At 45.7% G+C, this 22,710-nt stretch overlaps 1 protein-coding gene across 13 annotated transcripts in view; it reads right to left on the reverse strand.

The window, feature by feature from the left end:
- Positions 1-22,710, reverse strand: part of LOC135913480 (activating transcription factor 7-interacting protein 1-like) — a 179,146-nt gene that overhangs the window by 150,578 nt on the left and 5,858 nt on the right. For all 13 annotated transcript variants that reach the window (XM_070524533.1, XM_070524535.1, XM_070524534.1 and 10 more), the window contains exons 2-4: positions 17,073-17,374; positions 11,433-11,869; positions 8,514-8,591 (exon numbers count right to left, since the gene is read on the reverse strand). In XM_070524533.1, coding sequence (XP_070380634.1) covers positions 8,514-8,591; positions 11,433-11,869; positions 17,073-17,287 — 730 coding nt within the window. In that variant the 5' untranslated portion in view covers positions 17,288-17,374. The remainder of the gene's footprint in view (positions 1-8,513; positions 8,592-11,432; positions 11,870-17,072; positions 17,375-22,710) is intronic.

The following is a 22,710-nucleotide window of genomic DNA, read 5'->3' on the forward strand; positions in this document are numbered from 1 at the left end:
TATACATGTGCTCTCGTCTTGCTATGGCCAGACCTACAACTGTGCTAAAGACCCACTGAAGGGACTGACTAATCAAACACAAGCGTCATTTGTGAGAGTTGCCAGTGTCAGGAGAAAACAGTAGGGGTGTGCGAATACATTCGCCGACCCATTTTCCGGACTCCAAAAATTCGGACATGCCTGATTATTTGGTCAGCTTCACGGCACCGCCATCCTCCCCTTAGACCATAATGTATAACAATTGCCGAAAGTTCGGACACGTTGCAACCTCTCGTCTGATTTTTCGGACACTATTTGAGCCAACTCGATCGAGGGCATCATGCACCGACTCTGACTGGCGCATAGTTCAACTTGCTGAACGGCATTTTTGTTTTGAACAAAGCCTCCTTCCTGCCCCACGAAGTGGCACTACTGGAAATCCCCGCTCATCATCATCGTTTCTGCCTGGTTCGATAGAGTGGCCGTACAGCAGTTGTGGTTTCAGCTTAGTAAGCCATGTCAAGACAATCCAGCAGCTGATTTGTTTCTTTCGCACACGACGCTGCGAGCAGGTCACGTTTTTCGTTTGTGCGACTGGTGTCGGCACGGTGGTGTTTGCTTTGTGTGCTGTGTCGAGGTTTCGGTGATCCAACGCGGCATACAGAAACACCGCGTTAAGTGTCTAATGGCGCCAACAGTGCCCGTGCAGACTGCGCTGAGGAATGCCGGCAAGCGGGTGCCGGGAGGCCTAAGATTTGTCGCCTTCCGATGTGCTCCCTACTTACGCGGAAAATGTTCTGCTGAGACCTGTGCAGTGGTTGCATTGCGATTCCGGACCCCGTCTCATTTGACAGTTTCACAGGTGCTGACACTGCTGTATTGACAAGTGCAGAACTCGACGGCGAGATAATTCGTCAGGTTTCTGCTGCACCGCCGGACGATGACTCCGAGTCGGAAGATAACGCACCATGTGCTACGCTGCCATCGCATGCGGAGCGTGCACTAGCAGTGACTGCTTTCAGCCGCCTATAGTGACCATACGACCCTCTCCGAGATTCAGGCTTATCTGATTGCGCGTAAACGGAACAGCGTGCAACGGCGCACTCACGATTTCTTCAAGCCTACTGCCGAGCCCGAATAAGTGCGTGGAAATAAAGGATTTCATTTTTTTTTTCTTAATCTGCTTTTTCGGACACCTGTTTATTCGGACATTTCCGCAGTCCCCGTGAGGTCCGAATAAACAGTCGGCAACTGTAGTCGAACTTTCAAATATTTTTCTAATAGTATTTGCTATTCCATTCAATCCGCACCGCATTTTACCATTCAAACTATTCGATTGAATTATTTGAAAATTCGGAAAATAAAAATATCTGTTTCATATGCCAGGAGTCAAATCAGCGCGTTTTAAATGGAGCGCACTAGCCCAATTTTCGTCACGAGCCTCGTAGGGCCTGATATAGCGAAAAGGTCGAAGGCCACCACCGAAAACCGACGCTGAGTTCGGCACCGCAGCGCGCTGTTCAGAGAAGTGCAGAACACAGCATCTGTCTGTAGTTGCATGGTGGGTGCCGCGACGCAAGATGCAACGCCATACATAGTTTTGATTCGGCGCGTGAAGACCCCAAGTGTAGAAACTTATTTTTGACACTTTTAGCCATATCCACGCTGACCGCCATCACTACGCATGTTTTCGCTGCATGCCAGCGAAAGGATGCGCACTCACTAATCCCTAACTCAAACTTATTGCACAACTCTCATTTCTTGTTCAGATATAAAATTTAGGTTTGCTTAATCCGTAAATGACACGAACTAAGTGTGCTATCGAAATAAATTCTGCACGAAGTCGCAGAGCAAACCTGCATATTTTTGCCAAGTCGCAGTTAGGTGCAGTTAGACACTTGACGCGATGTTTCTGTATGCTGCGTTGTATCACTGCAACCTCAACGCAGCACACAAAGCAAACATCACCGCACCGTCAAGCCGACACCAGTCGCACAAACAACAAACGTCGCCTACTCACAGCGTCGTGCACGAAGAAACAAACAAATAAGCTGCTGGATTGTCTTGACATGGCTTACTAAGCTGAGACCGGAACTGCTACAGTAGAATTTTGATGATACGAATTCCTCGGGAGCACGCGAAATATTCGTATCATCCCGAATTCATATGAGCCAAAACAAGCCAATCTCAACATGCGAATGAACAAAAACTTTATTGGCCACAGCTACTTCCGGCCGAAAAAGGCTGTTATGCTCGCTTGCACTTTTTTGCCCTCGAGGTCATTGACGAGACACGCCTGAAAGGCGTACAATCGTGCAGCGGTTTCGTCACTCACGTTGCCAGCACTTACGGCGCGGCTCAGAACATAGAGAGCGTTAAGGCTTTCTGACGTCGACGGCAGCTGATCGCACACGTCGGTGTCTTCCCCATCACTCTCGGTCTCGACTTCATTAACTTCGTCGACCAATTCTTCAATGGATCTTAACCTGCAGGTCGGACGTTGTCATTCGCGATGACGAAGTCGTGAACGGAAGCTTCAGTTTGCAGACTCCCCCAGTCTTCACTTCCAAAGTCCTCATAGGGCACTTCATTTTCTCCCGTCGGAGCCGTGCCCCGTCCCATTTTAAATCCACATTTGCGAAAACAGTTCGCGATGGTGTCTGAGGTCACATTATTCCAAGATATGGCCAAAAAATGCAACGCATCCAGTAGGCTGATCCGTAAATTCTCATCTTTGTGATCACTCTCTACCCGGAGACTAAGGCTGCCTTACTAAGAGTCCTTTGAAATGATGCTTCACGTTCCGAATTATTCCCGCGTCCAGTGGCTGCAAATGGCTGGTAGTGTTGGCAGGCAGGAACCTTACGGTGACGTTAAAGGTCGTTTCCTTTGGGCAGGCCGAACACTGATCTAAGAAAAGCAAGATTTTTCGGTTTGTTGGCAGCGTGTTCGGCAGCTGGCGACTAGTCGCTGGCAGTTGACTGGTCCACTTTTTTCCCTTCACCGCAAATGACTCTGTAGACAAGTCCATGTCTCTCTTAAAAAACGATGCAGCCATCCCCCGGAAGCTTGGAAATTTTCAATTCCCAGGGAAAGCACAATGTTATCCGCCTTCTTGCGTAGCACCTTGCCGTCCACGACGCCGCCCACTGTAACTTCGCCAAACCATGTCAACAGGATCTCTTCCAGCTTCACGTGTGTACCTGTCTTCGTCTGTTTGACGTTCACGTTGAAGTGCTGAGCATTCTTCATCACAATGTCTCGCTGCCCAACAACGGTGCACAGCATCGACGGTGCTATGCCTAGCTCCTTTGCCAACTTGACACGTTTCTTCTTCGGGTTGTCGTAGACCTTCTTGAGTATATCAATTTTCTCCTTAAACGAAAGGGCCTTCCGCTTTTGCGACATGTCGAACAGCGAACGCATTGGTCTTTCGGTGCGCACTAAACTTCCGTCTGTCACGTTCAGGTAGTCCACGTTGCAGCGCTCTTACAGTTACCGAAACGCACAAGGCAGCAGCAGCAGTGGCAGAAGCGAACACTGAACAGATGCATGCAGTAGCAGCGCACAGCTTCCTGTGATTCGGCTTTCGGCTTTTCCTTTCAGATGGGGTCGCCCTGTACGAAAGCACAGCGTAACGAAAAAAAAATATATATTGTACACCAATGAGCTGCCAGGAAATGGGCGACGCAGAGTTGTCATGCACGTGACTCGCCCTGGCTTGGCAGGTTTAGTGCAGAGCCATGTGCCGAGCGCACTATGCACGTTACGCTATGGCGGCGGCGACGTGGAGGTGAAGGGAGGCCGGTATGGAGAGGAGGGCTGGTGGCCGCTCAGCCAGCAGAGACTGGAGGTGAAGGGAAGTGGGCGTGAAAAGGGCCAGCAGTCACGCATTAGCAACGGTGGCTACTCTTCCCCTCCGAGACCAGCCGCGTCGCCCCGCTTGCATGCGCCGGTCATTGGCGCGTTTGTATCATCCGCGAGGGCTTGAGAAACTGTTCGTGTAATCCAGAATCATAGCGTATTCTATATAACATAGACCATCCAAAACACTTTTGAAATTCATATCATCGCGAAATTCGGATTAACCGTAATCGTATCATTGAGATTCTACTGTATAGCAATGGCTGTAGCCACGAACAAGGCCTAAACAATGATGATGAGTGGTAATTTGCAGTAGCGCCACTTTGTAGGTCAGCAAGGAGACTCCAATCAAAACAAAAATGGCGTTCAGCAAGTCGAACCATGCAGCGGTCAGGGTCGGTGCATGGTGCTCTCGATCAAGTTGGCTCAAGGAGTGTCCGAAAAATCAGACGAGAGGTTGCAAGGTGTCCAAATTTTCGGCAGTTGTTATACATTATGGTCTATGGCGAGAATGGCGGTGCTGCGAAGCAGATCAAATAATCGAGCATGTCCAAATTTTTGGAGTCCGAAAAATCAGTCGGCGACTGTATTGAAAAGTGATGCACACAAGCCATTTATTACAATACATGTTAAGCAGTACACCACCATAGTGTACTGCTTCAATGAGATAGGTGACTTTTTGTTGCTATGCATTTTTAAAGAATCACTCGCAATAACCTTTCGATTTACATCCGCATGAAAAATTGGGACGCAGCCACCATGGTGGCTCATGGCTATGATGATCACAGTGCAAGCTGCATTCCAATCGAGTACAATGCTTTGAGGGCACATTTAGAGAACCCCAAGTGGTTTGAGCTATTCCCGAGCCCTCCACTACAATATGTCCCTCATCACCCACTGTGCAGTTTCGGCACATTAAATACAATTCCTTTTCTTTAACCGGGGGCTGAATAATGCTAAGAGGCATTTGTTTTCTAATATGCAAAAAAAAAATAATAAGACATCTTCTTACACCAAAGTTGACATTTCAGTGAGCTAGTACAAATTCATAGTGGTGGTGGTGAAAATGAAGTCATCCTCATCAACAAGGATGACCTCGAGGCCTATGAAGAGATGGCATGTCTCATGTCAAGGAGTTTCTAAATTGGCTTGCTGTACGACGATAGAGAGGAGCGTGAAATAGAATGGACTATTGAGTCATTTTTGCAGGCCATTTTCATCTCAGATGGGAGAGACAAGTACCAGAAAGGAAAAAATACCACAAGTCAACTGATACCACGAGCACTTCTGGTGTGAATTGTTCTTTTGCCATTCTGTCACGATGCCTTCACTTCACTAGGAATAAATCTTCACAGCTGGGCATGGCCTCCACGATCACAGTGGCACTGGTGCAATCTCGGAGGCCACAAGCCGAAGTTCGCTTGGGTCCTTGATCACACAGCGGAGCGCTGTGTTGTGTGCCACATACTGCTCGACCGCGATGAGCCAAATGGAAAGCTGACGTGAACGACCATCACAATAGAACAGATGGCAGCTATGTAAAGGCCGTCATGTCAGGCGCTGTTAGATGTGGGACCGTTTCCTGAGCCTACTTCGAGTTCCCCAGACCACATCGAATCGCACCACAGCTAATTAAGGAGCGCAGAAGCATGGATACCACATTCCTGAGGTGCGGCACGTGCAAACAAGTTGGTGGCCCCCACTTCGTGTGCCGCAGGTGGAGCTATTCACTGCTTGACTCTTCCCGAAAGTGAAGCGAGAGCCTGGCGCTGTTCCAGGTAACGCGAGTCCTGAAGCAAGACAGCTGTAATGCACCGCGAAGGTCTGGCAGCGTCGCCCCCACCTGGCTATTGTGACGGCGCATTGCAAGTCAGCAAGGCAAGACCGCAGGGAGAAGTAAGCCCTCGGACAATTGGGGACCCAGCAGCGACTCTCTTCGCCGGGTATGACACCACTGCACGGGCGCCTACCATTGGCCGAAAATGACGACACTTGAGCGGGCTCACCGATTGGCCGAAAATGCCGTCATCTGAGCGGGCTCGCCCACTGGCCGAACGTGACGTGTCTTCGAGACACCGAAGGGCTTAAAAGACGCAGACCGGGAGCAGCACAGAGCATTCCTAGAGCATTCCTAGATTTTTCTCTGTCGAGCTTCTTGCCGCGGTCCGCAGCGTCTGAGTTGCTGCAGGCCCGTAATGACTTTAAGACTGTTAATTGACTCTCACCGTAAATAATGTAAATAAATCTCCCAAGTTTTCATCCCGACATCCTCCTCAACTCTTACAACTGGTTGCCAGTGGTGGGATCGCCTACAAATGCATCAACTGGTGGCAGCGGTGGGATCAACCTTCGTCGAGAGAAATCCTGAAGAACCCGGAACAGCGAAAAAGAGCCTTCGTCCAAAGGAGTCCCGAGGAACTTGGAACAGCGAAGAAGAGAGAGCCTTCGTTGAAAGAGGTCCTAAGAAACGGGGAGTAGCGAAGAAGAGCGAGCCTTCGACCCAGGGAGTCCTGAGGAACCGGGAACAGCGGACCAATGAACCAGATGGCAAGGTGCTGCAACCGTAAGTGAGAGCGCGGTTTCTTTCCTTTTGATTTGCCAGACTCAAATGTGTGTTCATTTTGATAGTTCTAAGAATCGGGAATTTGTTGCATTGTGTGTTTGCACAAATTAATTAAGGAAAACAGTTCTAACCACCTGTCGGGGCAGCTGCTATGGATCTTAGAAGGTTGACGAGGTTAGACTTGTTGGTGTGCGACGATTTGGGAGTTGAGGCGGACGAACAGATGAAAACGCCAGCTATCATAAAGGCGATTAAAGATAGTGGCAATGATGATAAAAGCATTGAGCTTGCTTAGGAGGTGATACAAGAACCACGGGAGCGTGAGCGTCGTGAACGTGAGCATGAGCGTTGTGAACGTAAGAGTGAGCGTAAGCGTCAAGAACGCGAGAGTGAACGGAAGCGTGAGCTTCAAGAACTTACTCTTAGGTGTGAGCGTCAAGAACGTGAGAATGAACGTGAACGTGCGTATCAAGAACATAAGCGTGAGCGTGAGCAAAAGTACGAGAGAGAGAAGACGGCATTGATAAAACAGCTGCAATATTTTGAGCAGTTAAAGGCACAGAGACAACGGCTGTCTGAAAATTCTGTACGTAGTGCAAAGCAAAAGAACTAGGAAGTACCGAGCAGATTTTCACCAAAAGCCGACGAGAAAAGTAGTGCCTGTGAGATTAGTGGCCCATTCATACGTGAACGAAAAGAACTAGCCGCTAACGATGCCTTAGTGGCAACAGAGGCCGTTAAAGGCCAGAGTGAGAGCGACGAGGTGCTGTGCCAACAGAGGACTGTAGAGACAGCTAGGCCAGCTGCGAACAAATTGGCACAGTTACCGCGCGTATGCGTCGCATCTCATGGTAACGAGGTCGTTAACGAAGTACAGAATACCGCTGACCCGACAGGCGCGAGCACCCATGTCGAGATAACTGTCGAGTCAGATCTGCGTGCCGAAGTGATGTGCGAGCTGGACGATGCAGTTGAGAGTAGTTCTCAGGATGGTGAGCTCCGTAGCTCAAGGGAAGACAACTGCATTGTTCAGGGATCAGTGCGGCTCTCCGCCAGTCTAGGTAGCCTAGAGAGGGATGATTTAATTAGGAATCATTCGGACTGTGCGCGTGAGACAGCAATTGAGACCGACGGGCTGTGTGTCGATGCACAGCGTGAGCTGGGCAACGCAGTAGAGGGCAGTTGAAGTGAAGCGAGAGCCTGGCGCTGTTCCAGTTAACGCGAGTCCCGAAGCAAGACGGCTGTAATGCACCGCGAAGGTCTGGCAGCGTCGCCCCCACCTGGCTATTGTGACGGTGCATTGCAAGTCAGCAAAGCAAGACCGCAGGGAGAAGTAAGCCCACGGACAATTGGGGACCCAGCGGCGACTCTCTTCGCCAGGTATGACACCATCGAACGGGCGCCTACCATTGGCCGAAAATGACGACACTTGAGCGGGCTCGCCGATTGGCCGAAAATGGCGTCATCTGAGCGGGCTCGCCCACTGGCCGAACGTGACGTGTCTTCGAGACACCGAAGGGCTTAAAAGACGCAGACCGGGAGCATCACAGAGCATTTTTAGAGCATTCCTGGATTCTTCTCTTTTGAGCTTCTTGCCGTGGGCCGCAGCGTCCGAGTTGCTGCAGGCCCGTAATGACTTTAAGACTGTTAATTGACTCTCACAGTAAATAATGTAAATAAACCTCCCAAGTTTTCATCCCGACATCCTCCTCAACTCTTACAACTGGTTGCCAGCGGTGGGATCGCCTCTAAATGCAACAGCGCCAAGAAGTCCTAAGAAGATGCATGTGCCGAAGATTCTTTTGTTCTTTTATCCAAATTTCATCACATGCGTGGCCGTATAGCAGTTCTGCAGGCCACAAAGCAGTCTTCTTAGCCATGTTTGTAATTGTGCAACCAACTGGGCATATATTGCAGTAAGTGGCAATAAGATATAATGAAGCAACGGATAATAGAACAAAGTAATTTCAGCTCTCCCTTCAGCTTTGTTACAACGAGATTCAAGTGTACTGCTATGTTTACTGGAAAAAACTGGAATGCACGCCCAAATTGAGACACATTTCTGCTCCAATGTGGCTAAGAATTGTTCCAAGTGTTTCATACTCACCTGCGCCATTGAGGACTGGCACCTTGTTTTCCTTAGCAGAATCAAGCTCTTCATCCTCGGCGTCTTTTTTCATCGACGCTGTGTGCGAGATTCAGCGAGGAGGCAAAGAAATGATAAATCAGTTGTGAAACTCAATTCATCATCATCATCATCATCATCCACAGCCTATTCTTATGCCCACTGCAGGACGAAAGCCTCTACCTGTGATCTCTAATTACTCCTGTTCTGCGCCAACGGATTCCAATTCGCACCTGCGAATTTCCTAATTTCCTCACCCCACCTAGTTTTCTGTCGTCCTCGACTGTGCTTCCCTTCTTTGGCACACATTCTGTAACATTATGGCCGACCGGTTATCCATCCTACATATTACATGACCTGCCCAGCTCCATCTTTTTCTCTTAATGTCAATTAGAATAATGGCTACCTGTGTGCGCTCTGATCCACACCACTCTCCTCCCGTCTTTTAATGTTATGCCTAGCATTCTTCGTTTCATCGCTCTTTGCACGGTCCATAACTTGTTCTCAACCTTCTTTGTCAGTCCATTTTTTAACATCACCCTTCTTGTGGATTGGTATAATGTCGGCATTCTTCCAGTTCTCTGGAACACTTAAGTTGTGAGGCATTGCGTATATAGGGCCGCAAAGCTTTTCAAGAATGATATCTACTCCATCTTTGATTAAATATACTGTTATTCCATGTTCTTCTGCCACTTTTCCATGGGTCATGTCTTGCAAGGCACTTCTAACTTTACTGTTAGTTATAGGAGGAGCCTCTGTATCCTGTTCATCACTGCTTCGAATGAAGGTAGCGTGGCTGCTCTGGGTACTGTAGCGGTCAATATAGAATTCTTCCACTGCATTTACTATATCTTCTAAATTGCCCTGCTTATCTTTCAGTGCATACATCTTGGCTTGTCTTATGCCAAGTTTTCTTCTCACTGACATCATGCTGTGTACATTTTTTACTGCTTCCTCAGTCTTTCACATGTTATAATTTCAAGTATCCCTTACTTTCTCCTTGTTAAACAGTTTTGACTGTTCCACAAACTCTATCTGATCACAGAATGAAATTCAATTCAGCATACCAAAATCCACTTTTATTTGTTGCCGGTATCTACTTTATCTATCGGGGACATTACGAGTAATTTCTAGCGAGCTCTGCCTAAATAATAAAGACTGGACAATAGCACGCTTTGAGACAACTAGCTAGGTTAGACCACTGATGGACGTTCTTTACCTTTTGCTATCTGTCTTTCATATTGGTTCTGCGAGATTATCATAATGACGTCAATAAGAGGAAGGTTCACGTAAGCGCCAACCCTTTCTCTATTCTAATATTACGTGTGACAAATCGCTTCACAGGGCAATCAATGAATTGATTTGAATCATATTTGTTGCTTTGAAGAGAGAAAGCTAAATTCAATGAACTCTTGAAACCTCGAAATATTTCAATTTAGGAGTACATATTTTCTTTTAATCTCTGAAAATATATGAATAAAAGAATAACTGAAGTACAAAATTTGAACATCTATTACTTTGCACCAACTACACATCGCATTTCTATAAGCTATCTCTTAGATTGCCTGAAGCAGTCAAATTTAAGACATATTTGTTCACAACTTACGTGAAAACGTTACACTCTTTATACAAGTTCCGCAAAAGTCTAACCCACAAATTCTTGCTATGTTTTAAGAGCAGTGTACAACACATCAATTTTGTTGGCTTTAGATATCTGAACAGGTGTAGTTAACAAAACAAGAGTACCATTTATTTATTGCAAAATTACAGTTATAGACTTGATGCTTTATCCTCTAAAATTTAATTTTACTTTCGAAGAAAAAAAGTAGCCTAACTAAAAGAGCTTCTCACAAAAGTGGGTAGAAATTTCACTTTTTCTTTTAAATGCAATGAATCTCATCAAAAGTGGTTCAGTAGATGTAAAGCAAATTAATTTCCTCACTCCTATGTATTTAAACAGGAACTGCCGAGGTAAGGCTTCCTCATTCAAGACCAACTGCAACCAAATTCCAGACCACGTAAAAAGCCTAGCTTCAGATGTTGCCGTATACAGAGCAGCCTTCGTGCAAAATTTTACGAGTGAACGCATCACAAACAGCTTTCAAAAGTACATGCTCTTGGATACCGAAGCTGAAAGAGAGCCACTACCACACTTGTCAAGGGCAGCGCCATGTGCAGCTCCTCAGCAGGAGCTCCGAGATGAAGCACTGCCAGTGGCTGTCCATTAGATTCTAGTGAGGGCAACATGATAGGGTCGACATTCTATCCCCTAACCTTCAGGTGCATGCATGCTTTGTTTAGGCAATATTTTAAGGCTGCTAACAAGAAGATTAAACAATTACCAGGCCTGCGGCTTCACCTAGATTGCTTAGATGTACATACCAATATAAAACCAATCTAGCCAAACTGAAGTTTTTCATGCAGCAGCCCTTAACATTGTATGGAATGGAGCGATGTAATCAGTCACCATAAGTATAAAAAATATATTCAGGACATCTATTGAACTGACTGAAAATTCAAGTTCATCGCCACTCATATATTGTGAAACATCATTGCAAAATATAGTGGTCAGACAAACTGGACCCACCGAGCTCACCCACTGTGACTTCGATCTTCATCGCTGCAGCCAATGCACCTAAAGCGCACACTACACCATGTTTTCAATACTGTTTCTTAAGCATGTAACAAATGCCAAGTTAATATAGGTGGCGACAACCCCTGCTTAATCCTCTTGCATTCTTGTCTGAACCCATAACATAGCTCAGGTGCTGATATGAATTTCAATTCAACTTCATTTTTGTCATCAACAGGCAGAAAACATTCGGAATGCACCATCTGCCAGATGCCAGATTTTGCAAGTACAGACATTCAAAAAACAAAAAAGGCTGATGAAAAACTAACCCGTGTCAGCTGGCTGTTCAATGGCAACAACTTGAACGTCGTCACTGCTATCAAGAGATTTCTCCGCCTCTGCCAATTCTTCCGCAACTGGTGCTGGAGACTCTATTACAGCACCTTCCAGCAGTTCTTCGACATCCTTCTTGGGATCTGGTTCCTCTTTGCATTTTTCAGGCTCATCTTCATCCCGAGTCATTGACGCAATGCCGTCACCTTTCAGCTTGGCACCACACGCCTTTCCATCGTCTGCTTTCTTTCCTCCATCTTCACCACAAGAGGATGCGGAAGCAGTGTCGTCGTCATCGCCCTCTTCTGCACTAAGTTTCAGGCCTTTCTGGTGCTCCCCGTCCCCTTTACATGAGTCCTCAGCATCAAGTTTAGGCGTTGAACTTCGAACAGGTTCTATGATTTCTGCACTTCTTGCCACTGTTTCTTGCAACCTGCACATTTAAAGGCCACACAGCAATTAGGCACAATCCAAACGGACTTCCGGTGAACAACTCGTGGAACTTGCCTGTTACTCTAGAGGCATCAAAGAGAAACACAAAATCAATTTATACCAATGAAGTAGCCTTTCATAACTATAATTTTTGTTAAATTCTCACTAACGGTTCATTATCAAAAAGAATAGGAAGGTGAAAGTCCGATTTTCAAAATTTCACGTGAAAACCCCAGCACCAATACGTCAGCATGGTCTCATGATTTTCAATGCAGTATGGCAATGATGATGATTTATAGGCATTCCCTTTGAAACGGGACGGTGAAAAACACTCGCCTAGCCTCTTGAATTAATCAGGCACGCCATACATATTTTCATTATGTCAATGTTCATACATATCTATAATCTTTTCCTTCCTCAAGACTTCTCTACCTACCTTGCATTTCTACTTATGCAGTTGCTACATGGCATGCCACTTGGTGTAATAATATGCAACTGCAATGCAAAGCGCACACGTATAGAAGCTGCACAGCGTGGATCTCACACTGCAAAGCAAGTGGCGCGATATGATGCTAATGATGATGATGATTTACTGGCATCCCCTTTGAAAAGCAGCAGTGACAGTCACCTAGCCAGCTTGATTCAAATAGGTACACAATGTATATTTTTTCTAGCATTCTTGTATAGATCTCCTTAAACTTTGTTTTCTTCCTCAAACCTTCTTTAACTGCCTTGTACCGCTACATGTGCACCTACTACATGGCGTTCTACCTGGTGTATAATATGCAAGTGCAATGCAAAATGTGTCCGTATCGACGCTACGCAGCTCACATGTGACATTGCAAGTCTCCTCGCAGGCTAGCACACCTTTATAGGGCATTTCCCCGCTGCATGCTAGCAAGCGGTGGCGTGGCTCAGTGGTGGAGTAGCTGACGCCCATGCAGCGAGCTCGCCGAGTTCAATCCCGGTGGGAACTGGGTCGGTTTCTTTTTCGTATTTTTTTTTCTCATTTATGGTGATAGCCGCTACAGACACCGCGCAGCGGCGGACACTATCGCCACCCGAAACTGCTGTTGGAATGAGCCCACAACAGCCTACGCCGTAAATCAGCAAGATCACCTATGGTACATGGTTCACATCTTATCTGAATTTTTTAAACCACACATCATATATAAAGGGTGTTTCACGTAACTTGAACCAAGGATTTAAAGAAGTGGTTAACCGCAGCTGATTGAAACCAACGGCACATGATTTGCCATAATGTGGCGCTTCTTAGAGTATTTTTTATATTCCGCTTAATTAGGTAATCAACTGCGATGAATTATGCAAAATTTTTAGTATTCACTTTAGGGCCAAGTGCGTTTCGTTGCATTGTAGAGGGGATTGAGAAATGACCAATCCAATTTTTTGCGGCAACATACATGCTGCATGGCGATTTTTTTTTTGCCGTTTCAAGTAAGTCCGTGAAATATGAAATAAAACCATGTGACTGCACTCATGCACTATTGTATTGCTGCGCCCTCAACCGCAGTGCGTGCAAAAAAACCATGCACGCGAATTGTAGCGAAGCGAGCGGCCATGGCTCTAGGCATCGGCTTCGCAGTGCATCAGCATCTTTGGCGGTGACACAGGGAAAGGAAGCGCCATCGTGCCTCATTAGTGATAGGCTAGATGCACGGTTGAGAGCGCTGCAATACAATACCACACGAGTGCAGTCAAGTGGTTTCGCGTCCAGTGCCAAACATGAAAGTGATTATATCTTGTCTATCTGAAGGCAATCGGTCGAGATTATGGCCCCTTCGCACCAATCTACATCCGGCACGGAATCCACATGTGGTGCCTATTGAGTGGCACCAAAACCAGCGTTCTTGAAGCAAGGGATGGGCATTCCCAGACAATCGCTCAATCACAGTCCAACGTGTGGCACTCCAAGCTGCGACCACCATATCAAGTGAAATAGACAATTCCAGGTCAGCAGGACGTGGATTTAGTTGGTTTTATTTTTCTCACCAAAGCCGACACTACGCACAGCACTAGGTGTTGTGCAAAAACTGCTGTCACATGTCGGTAGCAACATGCATGCCACTTGAAACAGGCGATCATCAAACAAGATGGCGGCTATGACGCGTTTCCAGCACACGCGATCACTCCTGGCGCTTGGTTGTTTTTATAAACAAAAATGGCAGTGCCCACGCAAGTGTAATATGGTGGTACAGTTGACCCCGACTATATTGAGCTCGTTTATATCAAACAAAAGTAGCAACGACTCCCGATATATTGAACGCCAAGCGGCACAAAAGTGCCCCGAGAAGTTGGCTTTCCCTCGCAGCAGCGCAGCTCCATCCAGCCGCTCTCCCTACCGTGACCGTGCTGCATCACGCGAGCTGTCGACACCCTCCTGCAAAAAATTATCCTGGCCCGTCCACAGCACTTGCTCAGACAGCCAATCAGAGGCTCTTGTGCCCTCGGCGTGCAAGATGGCGCAAGTGTGAGTTGTCTAACTGCTTTTCTTTTCTGGTTCATAGTGTTTTTGTCTTGTGGGCCTTCTGCAGTCTTGCCGTGACGAAGCGGCAGAATTAGCTTTTCGCCGTGAAGCTTGAAATCATAAATCGGGTCGAATGCGATGAGAAGTCTGATGAGCCAACAGCGTGCAAGATTCCGAGGAGCATTCTCGGCACGATCTTGAAGGCGGAGATTAGGGCTAAAGCGGACAAACTTGCAACCGTGTGCCCGTGCAGCCGACGTGTACGCACGGCCGCGTACAAGTGGTTCATATGAAAGTGCTTCATACATGCTGGCTACTGCGTGCCTGGTGATGACTGTAAATTCTGATGAGCGCGATGAAGCTGTTGCTGGTGTTGCCGAAGCTTGGAGCGAGCTGTCAGAATTTGCGGAAGCTGCCAGAATTTCCGAGTCAACAGTCGAGTACAGATGATGGTGTTGAGACCACGGGAGAGCCCAACAACGAAGACTACATTGCCGACATGGTACCGAGCGCAAGTGAAAGTGGGCACAAAAAGAAAAGCAATGATGGTCCTTTACCCACATCCTCCAAGGTGATTGGTGCACTAGCACTAGTCTGGTGTTTCTGTGCGAATATGGAAGGTTGCGGCCTCAGCTGCTCCGACCCTTTAGACAATGTGGAGAAGTGCGTGCGTCACAGGTAGCGAAATTACCCAAGCAGAAGAAAATACAGGACTGTTTCATGCAAAACTAAGTTAGTTTAATCAATAAAGTGATTTTATAAATGGTATGTGTTTTTATGACGTCCAAATTCTTTAGCAGGCTTATATCGAATTATGCCCTGTATTGAACTGATAGGCGTTTTTTTGCAAGTTGGATATAGCCAGGTTCGATTGTATTTTATGCACTTTTAGTGCAATGCAATCGCATTTGAGCACATTTTGGAGCCTGTTAGCCTTGCGCGAGAAAGTAATGTGCGGCGTTACATTCCGGCAAATTTCGTTGATGTGGGATTATACTACAGCGACATTTTGTTGTCGAGGGGTATGAAATGCAGTGAATCCTATGGGCATTCGCCGGGGATACAAAAATATTTCGTCATCACGGAATTTCGTTAACGCGGTTTTTGACTGTACCCCTGTTACGCAGGCACTTGTAAACTCCTTCCAACTCCATCGTGTTCATCTCAAGAGAGATGCACTCGCTGTCACACGGTCGCCCTTCCACTAAGGGAGTTTAACGGAGCTTTTGGTCAAAGGAGATAGGCGGTCTCCCTCGGCATTAAGGGGCACTCTCGTGTCCGTACTTGTTGTAAAAGCTGATAATTTAATTGTTGTTTGCATTATAAGTAATGCTTCGCATGTTTCGAACATTTGTCTTGAATAAAAATTAAAGCACAATCCAGCAACAGTTATGCTTGCCACTGCGCAATACTCTTGACCAAGGCCCCTTAGCGGCATGTGTTTCTCATCTTTCACGGTGTTGACACGAACCCTACAGAACTGGGTCGGGTCGGCTTGTCGAGCTGGAATATGCCTGTTAAGTTCACGTTAACGCTAGCCAGTCAAAGAACAACTGTCGAGTCCAGCTGAGTCAGCCGGCCTTCGTGGGGTAGGTTGAGCTAGCCCAATCCATTTGCAATGTGCACATAAACAAGGATGGGTCTGACCCGCCAGCCCCGAGACTTGCATGGGAACGGTGGGATGTCACAATTTATCCGCCTGTCAATGGGAATAGTATGCGACAAGACCAAAACAAAGCACTGTGCAGCGCAGCCTCACCGTAGTGATAAGACCCGTGAAATAGAGCTGTTACCGATGGCAGCCCTAACCACAAGGCCAGTTCGAATGCGTTCATGTCTCGATTTGACACTGTGTGCCATCATTGTCCAGACTCGTCAGAAGCGAATTCATATGAACGCGGTCACGTCGGGCTCTGTCAGCTTGACCCTTAACTCGACCTGCTCGCGTCGGGTTCATGTAAACGTAGCCTTTGTCGTGCAAGTCATGCTGTGGTCGGTGTGGTCACTCCTGAATGACACTGGCACAGTAGACATTAGGAAAGCCCACAAGGTCATTGTGCATGAAATGTTGCGTTTTAGTATAGTTTGCAGCAGTTTGGGTAGCAGAATGCAGAACCCACTCGCCACGCTATGGTAGCTAGCCACGCCGCAAAGGGAACCCCCATGGAGTTTTTTTCCCTTTCTCCATGAAAACGACACATAAGCACAGGGTGGCTAGCACCGTTCTCAGCAATGCTATGTTTAGCAAGCTCACTTTGATTCTTAATGAGGTGTACGTCTTTCACATTAATTATAATAGCTATGAATGTAATTAGAAGTTACATTCTTGTACTTGTAAAAAAACAAACATTGTTGTACGAGCCTCTTGCGGCTACCTTTAAGAACTCTTTATTGGCCATGTGACATGACCACAACTTTTTTGAGGTCGAACTTTCTCAGGAAGTCTCGCGCTCCCCTATCCTAAAGCAGTTCGTGGGAGCCCGTGTGACACGGGCATGAACCATGGATTCGGGACCTCAAAGAGGTGCGATGTAATGCTCCCGCATTTGTCTCGCATTCACCACAAAATCAACATTGAATTTTAATCCTACATTTCAACTGACAGTTAACGTCCCCCTATGCTTTCCTTGGCTCCACTGTCTACTGGCTTCATGTGGCTGTAACTACTGCAGAAAGAGTCCCCCAATGCCTTCGCATTCGGAGACCGCTAATCACTCACTTGCTCCTGCCTTCTTGCTCCTCGTCAACCTTCACCTCATCCAGGATGAGGAAGTCCATTTCACCAGATGTGTTGAGGCCCTTCGCCTCCATCTCTTCCTCTTCCGCAGTCTGGTGCAGCAGTCGGTCAACAGAACCTGCTGGCGACGACAACGGTGCTCGGTCAACTTCAGGCACAGCCAACTCAACTTCTCCGCCACTTTTAGCACTGTCCATGCTGGGTGGCTAGGGCGTTGTCGCCCCCATGCTTAGACAGTGCTTCACACAGCCAGGCCACAGAAGAAAGCCAGGAACCATTGTCATCTGTTTGAGAAAAAGACAAAAGGCTGAAGCAGTGAAGCAGTTCCAACCCTGCAAGTTCGGCTTTTTTTTTTTTCTGGAGCTTTGCTCTTACGTTTATTCCACGCTGAAACTAAATTTATGTATACAAAATTTCGTCACGAGAAGGTGATGCTGCCAGAGTGTCTGCTAATGAAGGAACGGGTACAGAGAATATTTGCAGCAGCCCTTTCTCACAACTAGGTAATGTATCCAAAGGATGGCACACATGACGTGGTTATGGCTCCAGCCATAACTTCTGGGACTTCAGTAAACAAATGCATGGGCTTCGACATTGTCTTCTGTTATGCCAAAGGAGCCATCGTTGAGAGGTACAATTTGGACACCACCTAGTATGTGCATTTACAAAAATTGCAAAAGACCTGATTCTCGCATCAGAGCATTTCAGATAGAGCTAGATCACTGGAACACCAATTCCTATAAGAGACAGAAGGGCACTGCAAAAAAAATTTGTTGATTGACAGGCCCTTTTCATGTATCTGTAGAGAAGCTATGCCCAACAGTGGAAACCATTCCCAAAATTTATGTCGTGTTGAGAATGAATTCCTTAACTTAGGCTGACACATCAAGCCTGCTCGATAATGCCATATTTTAAGAATTTGTGACACATAATTTGCTGCACTACTAAATCCAGCACCACAATCTATATTACCGCCGATGGGATTTGAGGACCCAAAACTGTACCATGCAAGGGGTAGCGGAAAGCTTTAGCTTAAATTTGTCTTTTGCATGTCTGTTGACATGCAACTAGGTTGCAGTATTAAACTGTTCTTGCATTCTGCACACATCAGAATGTGGTCACTGCAGACGGGAAACAAACCTTGCACGTGGCCACAGAACACCATTGCCCCAAAATGGAGTGTTGCATTCTCGACAGAGTTGGTGCACAGAAAATGAAAACAGCGCTGAATTAAAACAAGACGCGTGTCATCCTGTCATTTCCTTGCCATAAGGTAGCATACAAGCACTAATTGGCCAGTTGCATGCTCACAAGTAAACTATGAGACACCGGCTGCTAAGGTTATGTCCCTCATTTGCCACCACTGCCATGAAGTGATTCTGGCTCCCAAAGTTCACACCCCAAAACTAGATCTAGCAGACATACACAAATACTCAAGGGTGTGAATAGTGGTACACCTGTCTCTGTAACTCAATTGAGAAAGCATTGCATGCATAAGGCAGAATGTGGGTATGGCCCCAACCTGCAACAAGTTTTTTTTTTTTTCTTCTTCCTTTCATTTCCTTTTTCCACTATCATTTATAGATTTGAATTAGAACAACAGTTAATTCAACTTCAGTGTACTGCTCACTCTGCTAGGTAAACTGGTGCTATGGGTGCCAATTGGAAGGGGCGCTGAAGCACTTCTTTTTTAAGCCTCAATAATGCCTTGGTACAAGTACGGTGCCTACCAGGAATATATAATCGAAATAATTTTTTTTAAAGACCTAGTACAAGCGTAGATACTACAAGTGCAATATTTACCTTTCTCATTCCCCTTCAACATCCTCTGTTCTGAAGAAATGGGGTGGCACCAGTCGTACCGTTTCGCCTATGGCATTACGTCGCCTGGCTTCAATGCTGTTTCTCCTTTCAGCAGAAATTCGCAGGAACTTATGGCAACCCAGACTTCTTGTCGCTGTTACTATGATAATGTTGGTCTCATTTTTTCGCTGTGCTACAGTGTACTGGACAGGTGCACCCTACTGTGTTTTCTCATACTGAGTGGCATGAGCAGCACATTTCCTTTCGCACTAATATCTTTGGCAATCACACAATTTCCATGACTTGAACAAAGCGTCGCCTGTATGTTCACTCGTGCAAGTACATCAGCAGCATGCACAACAGCTCAGAGATAGATTCCACAGTCCAGATTCACGTTGTAAGGATTCCTAACCAGTGTTGCCAATTGGAAATTAAGAGCTTGCTAGTCGAGACCTGAATAAATTCTAAAACCCAAAATATGAGCACCCAAATCTGCTAAAAACCCACTAAATGCAGACAAATATCAGAATCACATTCAAAATATGTTTTATTGAATCAATGTAAACCACCGTTGAAAGAAAGTTATACTAGACAGAAAGGTCTGCTTCCTTTTTGTCCATAATGGAATAAACAATATAAAAGCAGTATTAATAGGTGCCGTTTTGTGCGACTGTGAAGTGCGCAAACATATTGAAAAAGGGAAGAAAAAGATATTTCCATGAGTTACAATCACTGGCAAGAAAACAAGTTAGATTACCGAGCAGTGATTAATATTACAGAAAGATAATCTCCGTTTCATCTTGGTATGCCCACACGTCCTCCATGTTTATTTGCTCTCTGGCGTGGCTGGGTCTAGGGTCAATGCTATCACTGACCCAGTACACCTCCATCGTGCCAATCTTGAAAAAATGTTTGGGCAGCGTGTAACTGAAGCAGCATTTATCACTGCTTCAAAGACCACCCCGCACAGTAAGGTTGGGGGAAAGGCAAAGTAGAAATGCGAAGCACACTGTTTGTGAGTGATGATAATTCCTTCTTACTTCCCCAAAGGGGCATGAATAAGCTGCATGTTTGGGACACATGAAGCACTAATTCCTCTAAAGAAAATTAAGTTTTTGTAATGCTAAAATGAAGCCACTATTACACCGAAACTGACAAAAGCCCGCCACCCGCAGAAGAGAACAAATTTTCCTGCTAGGCATGTCAATAAACCCCTAAATTTAGTGGGAAGACCGTTATATTGACAACACTGCTGCTAATGTAACAATCTTTGACCATGATGGCAACACACATTGAAGGTGTGAAACACTGGAAGGAAGCGACCTCTACCAGTCAGATGCGACTGTTCAGGCTCGTGCGCGTCGCCATGGGCTTGCAGCCATGTTATCTACACAGACCAATCTGAGCATGCAGCTGTCCCGAGCGTCTCAATGGCAAGGGGGCTCGTCGCGGCACCCACAGCAGACGCATGTACATGCAACTATAGTGGCTAACTGTAACTGTATATATATGCAGTATAACACAATGTTTGCTACGTGCACAACAGGGCTAGAGTGCGTGCTGACGTGCTACAGTCTGGCCGTGCTACGTGGTGCGGGCCAGATTTCTCCTGTGCCAGCTTGATCGATAGATAGCAACCACATCCAAATGGCACATTTTGAAGCGCTAATTATACAAAGCAATATATGCCAAGACATTGAGGCAAAAGAGGCCAGGAGTAAGTGCACACTACTAAGCATTATGTGTGGTCTGGGCCTAAGTTTCATGCGGTCAGAGGCAAGTGTTCAAAACTAACCAGAAATAAGCGAGACCCCATGGCTACTACAGCAAAAAGCAGCATGGCCAAAACTTTATTCCTACGCGAGTGGGCATGGCCATGTGTGAGCAGACGATAGCCTGTTTCTTCCTGAAGTATGTAATTCTTGAGCGGAATTCGAAACAAGTTTTCACTTCAGCCTGTTTAGTTCACAACACCAACCGTCATACAAAATAACTATGAAAAAAAAGCACAGTGATCCAAACACCCCCCTTTATTGATGTCTGCTATCAGCCAACTGCAGCTATGTATGGGAATCTTGCAAATGACAACATATATGGCAGCTTCGAAATGGGAAAGGAGAAGGCCTCCGTTTGAAAAAAAGGGTTTCTGAAGAAAAAGTTACTTCGCGCTCCACTTGTGAACCCCATGTGCAATGCACAACTGAATAAATTTGGCTGAGATGTTCACAGCAGCGTATGCTATCTGCGAGATCTGTTTTTTCACAAAGCTCGACGGGCAGTTCAGGGCCCCTTTAAAGAGACACTAAAAAGAAATACAATCAGTTCACACTGACAAAGTATTCTTTGAAAACTTCATCTTCTTTAATCTTGCAATAATATGTTGATTAGTAAGGAGAAAATGAAGGTCAATTTTATATATTCTTTAATTTTACGCCACTACCCCAGTACGTCAGTGTGACATCACGAATTTCAAATCATTTTTTGTACTTCGCCCATGTAGTAAAAGTTCCCGACACTTGCTATTTCCATCTTTGGCTCCTTTAGAAGGCAATGTGATTAATTTCTAACAATATACAATTAACCCAGGACCTAGCCTTAGAAGCATACGTCTGTGCCGCCGTACATGCTGACCGTCGAAATCTGCATGGATTTCCATGGAGCTGGACACAGGGAGCGCCACATGCTTGCTACAGTGCCACCAAAATCCGCAACTTCCCAACTTCACAAAATGCATGCAGTGGCAAACAAACATGGAAGTTGTGAATAAATACATCCAGCGGACAGTCAATGTCACAGATTAAGAAACCATGGCTCAAGAAACAGTTTGGCCAAATAATAATAAAACCTAACAGCTACATCCTGTACGTTTCCTTTCTTACTGAAGTAATTTAAATAATTCTTAAATCTCAAAAGATAACAAAAAACGAGGTTGGCCCAGGAAAGGGCTCTTTGATGCCAAGGACGATCTCAAAGTCACCAATGCTTTAAAACTGGCGAAAGACAGAGCAAAGTAGTGTAAGGAAAGTTATCAAAAGTAATAATTCTATTACAAATGAGGTTCAGATCACATGTGCAAAGTACACCTGTTTCCACAGCAAGCACATATAAACAGCAATTTTACCAGAGGATACTTCCAGGCTCCAGAACTCAAGATGAATTAATGTGGACTGCTACTTCATGTAAAGAGAAAATGCATGAACTCGTAATAAAATGTACGAGTTAAAAAGCTGTCATGCAGAAGCTCCAAATTTTCATCTCAAACAAATTAAAATATGCATTGCTACACACTGAATTTAGAAGACATCAAACAGGACTGCAACAGTAAAAACCAATAATTCACACACAGCCTACAGAGTAACCTTAAATTTACTATCTTAAATAATCAGGCTATCTTCTGCCCCTATAATGCCAAAAAACAATAATTCAACACAGTCTGCATCACACAAATTTGACGTATTACATGTCATGCCTCCATGTTTATATTAAAAACATGCACCCATCTGAGATGAAATCAGTGACCTAAAAGTCGGTCTTATTCGCTTTTGTGGAGCAGCCTCTAAAAGGACGTCAGCAAAATTTTAATCTCTGCAGGTTGGTATGAGCCAACTGCAAAGGCAGCATGTTTAAATTGGTTATTAGAGACCAACTGCGACAATATTTCTCTTTGGCTAAATTGGTTATAAATTAGTACATACAAATGAAACAATCTTGGTAAGGCAGCAGGGCTGGTAATTGTATAATTTTCTTATTACCAGCCTTTAATAAGCAACTAAGCAGGCAATGGTTGCACCTGGCGTTCAGCAACGAGGACGCAAGA

Source organism: Dermacentor albipictus, chromosome 8 (assembly GCF_038994185.2).
Source record: "Dermacentor albipictus isolate Rhodes 1998 colony chromosome 8, USDA_Dalb.pri_finalv2, whole genome shotgun sequence".
Taxonomy (NCBI): domain Eukaryota; kingdom Metazoa; phylum Arthropoda; class Arachnida; order Ixodida; family Ixodidae; genus Dermacentor; species Dermacentor albipictus.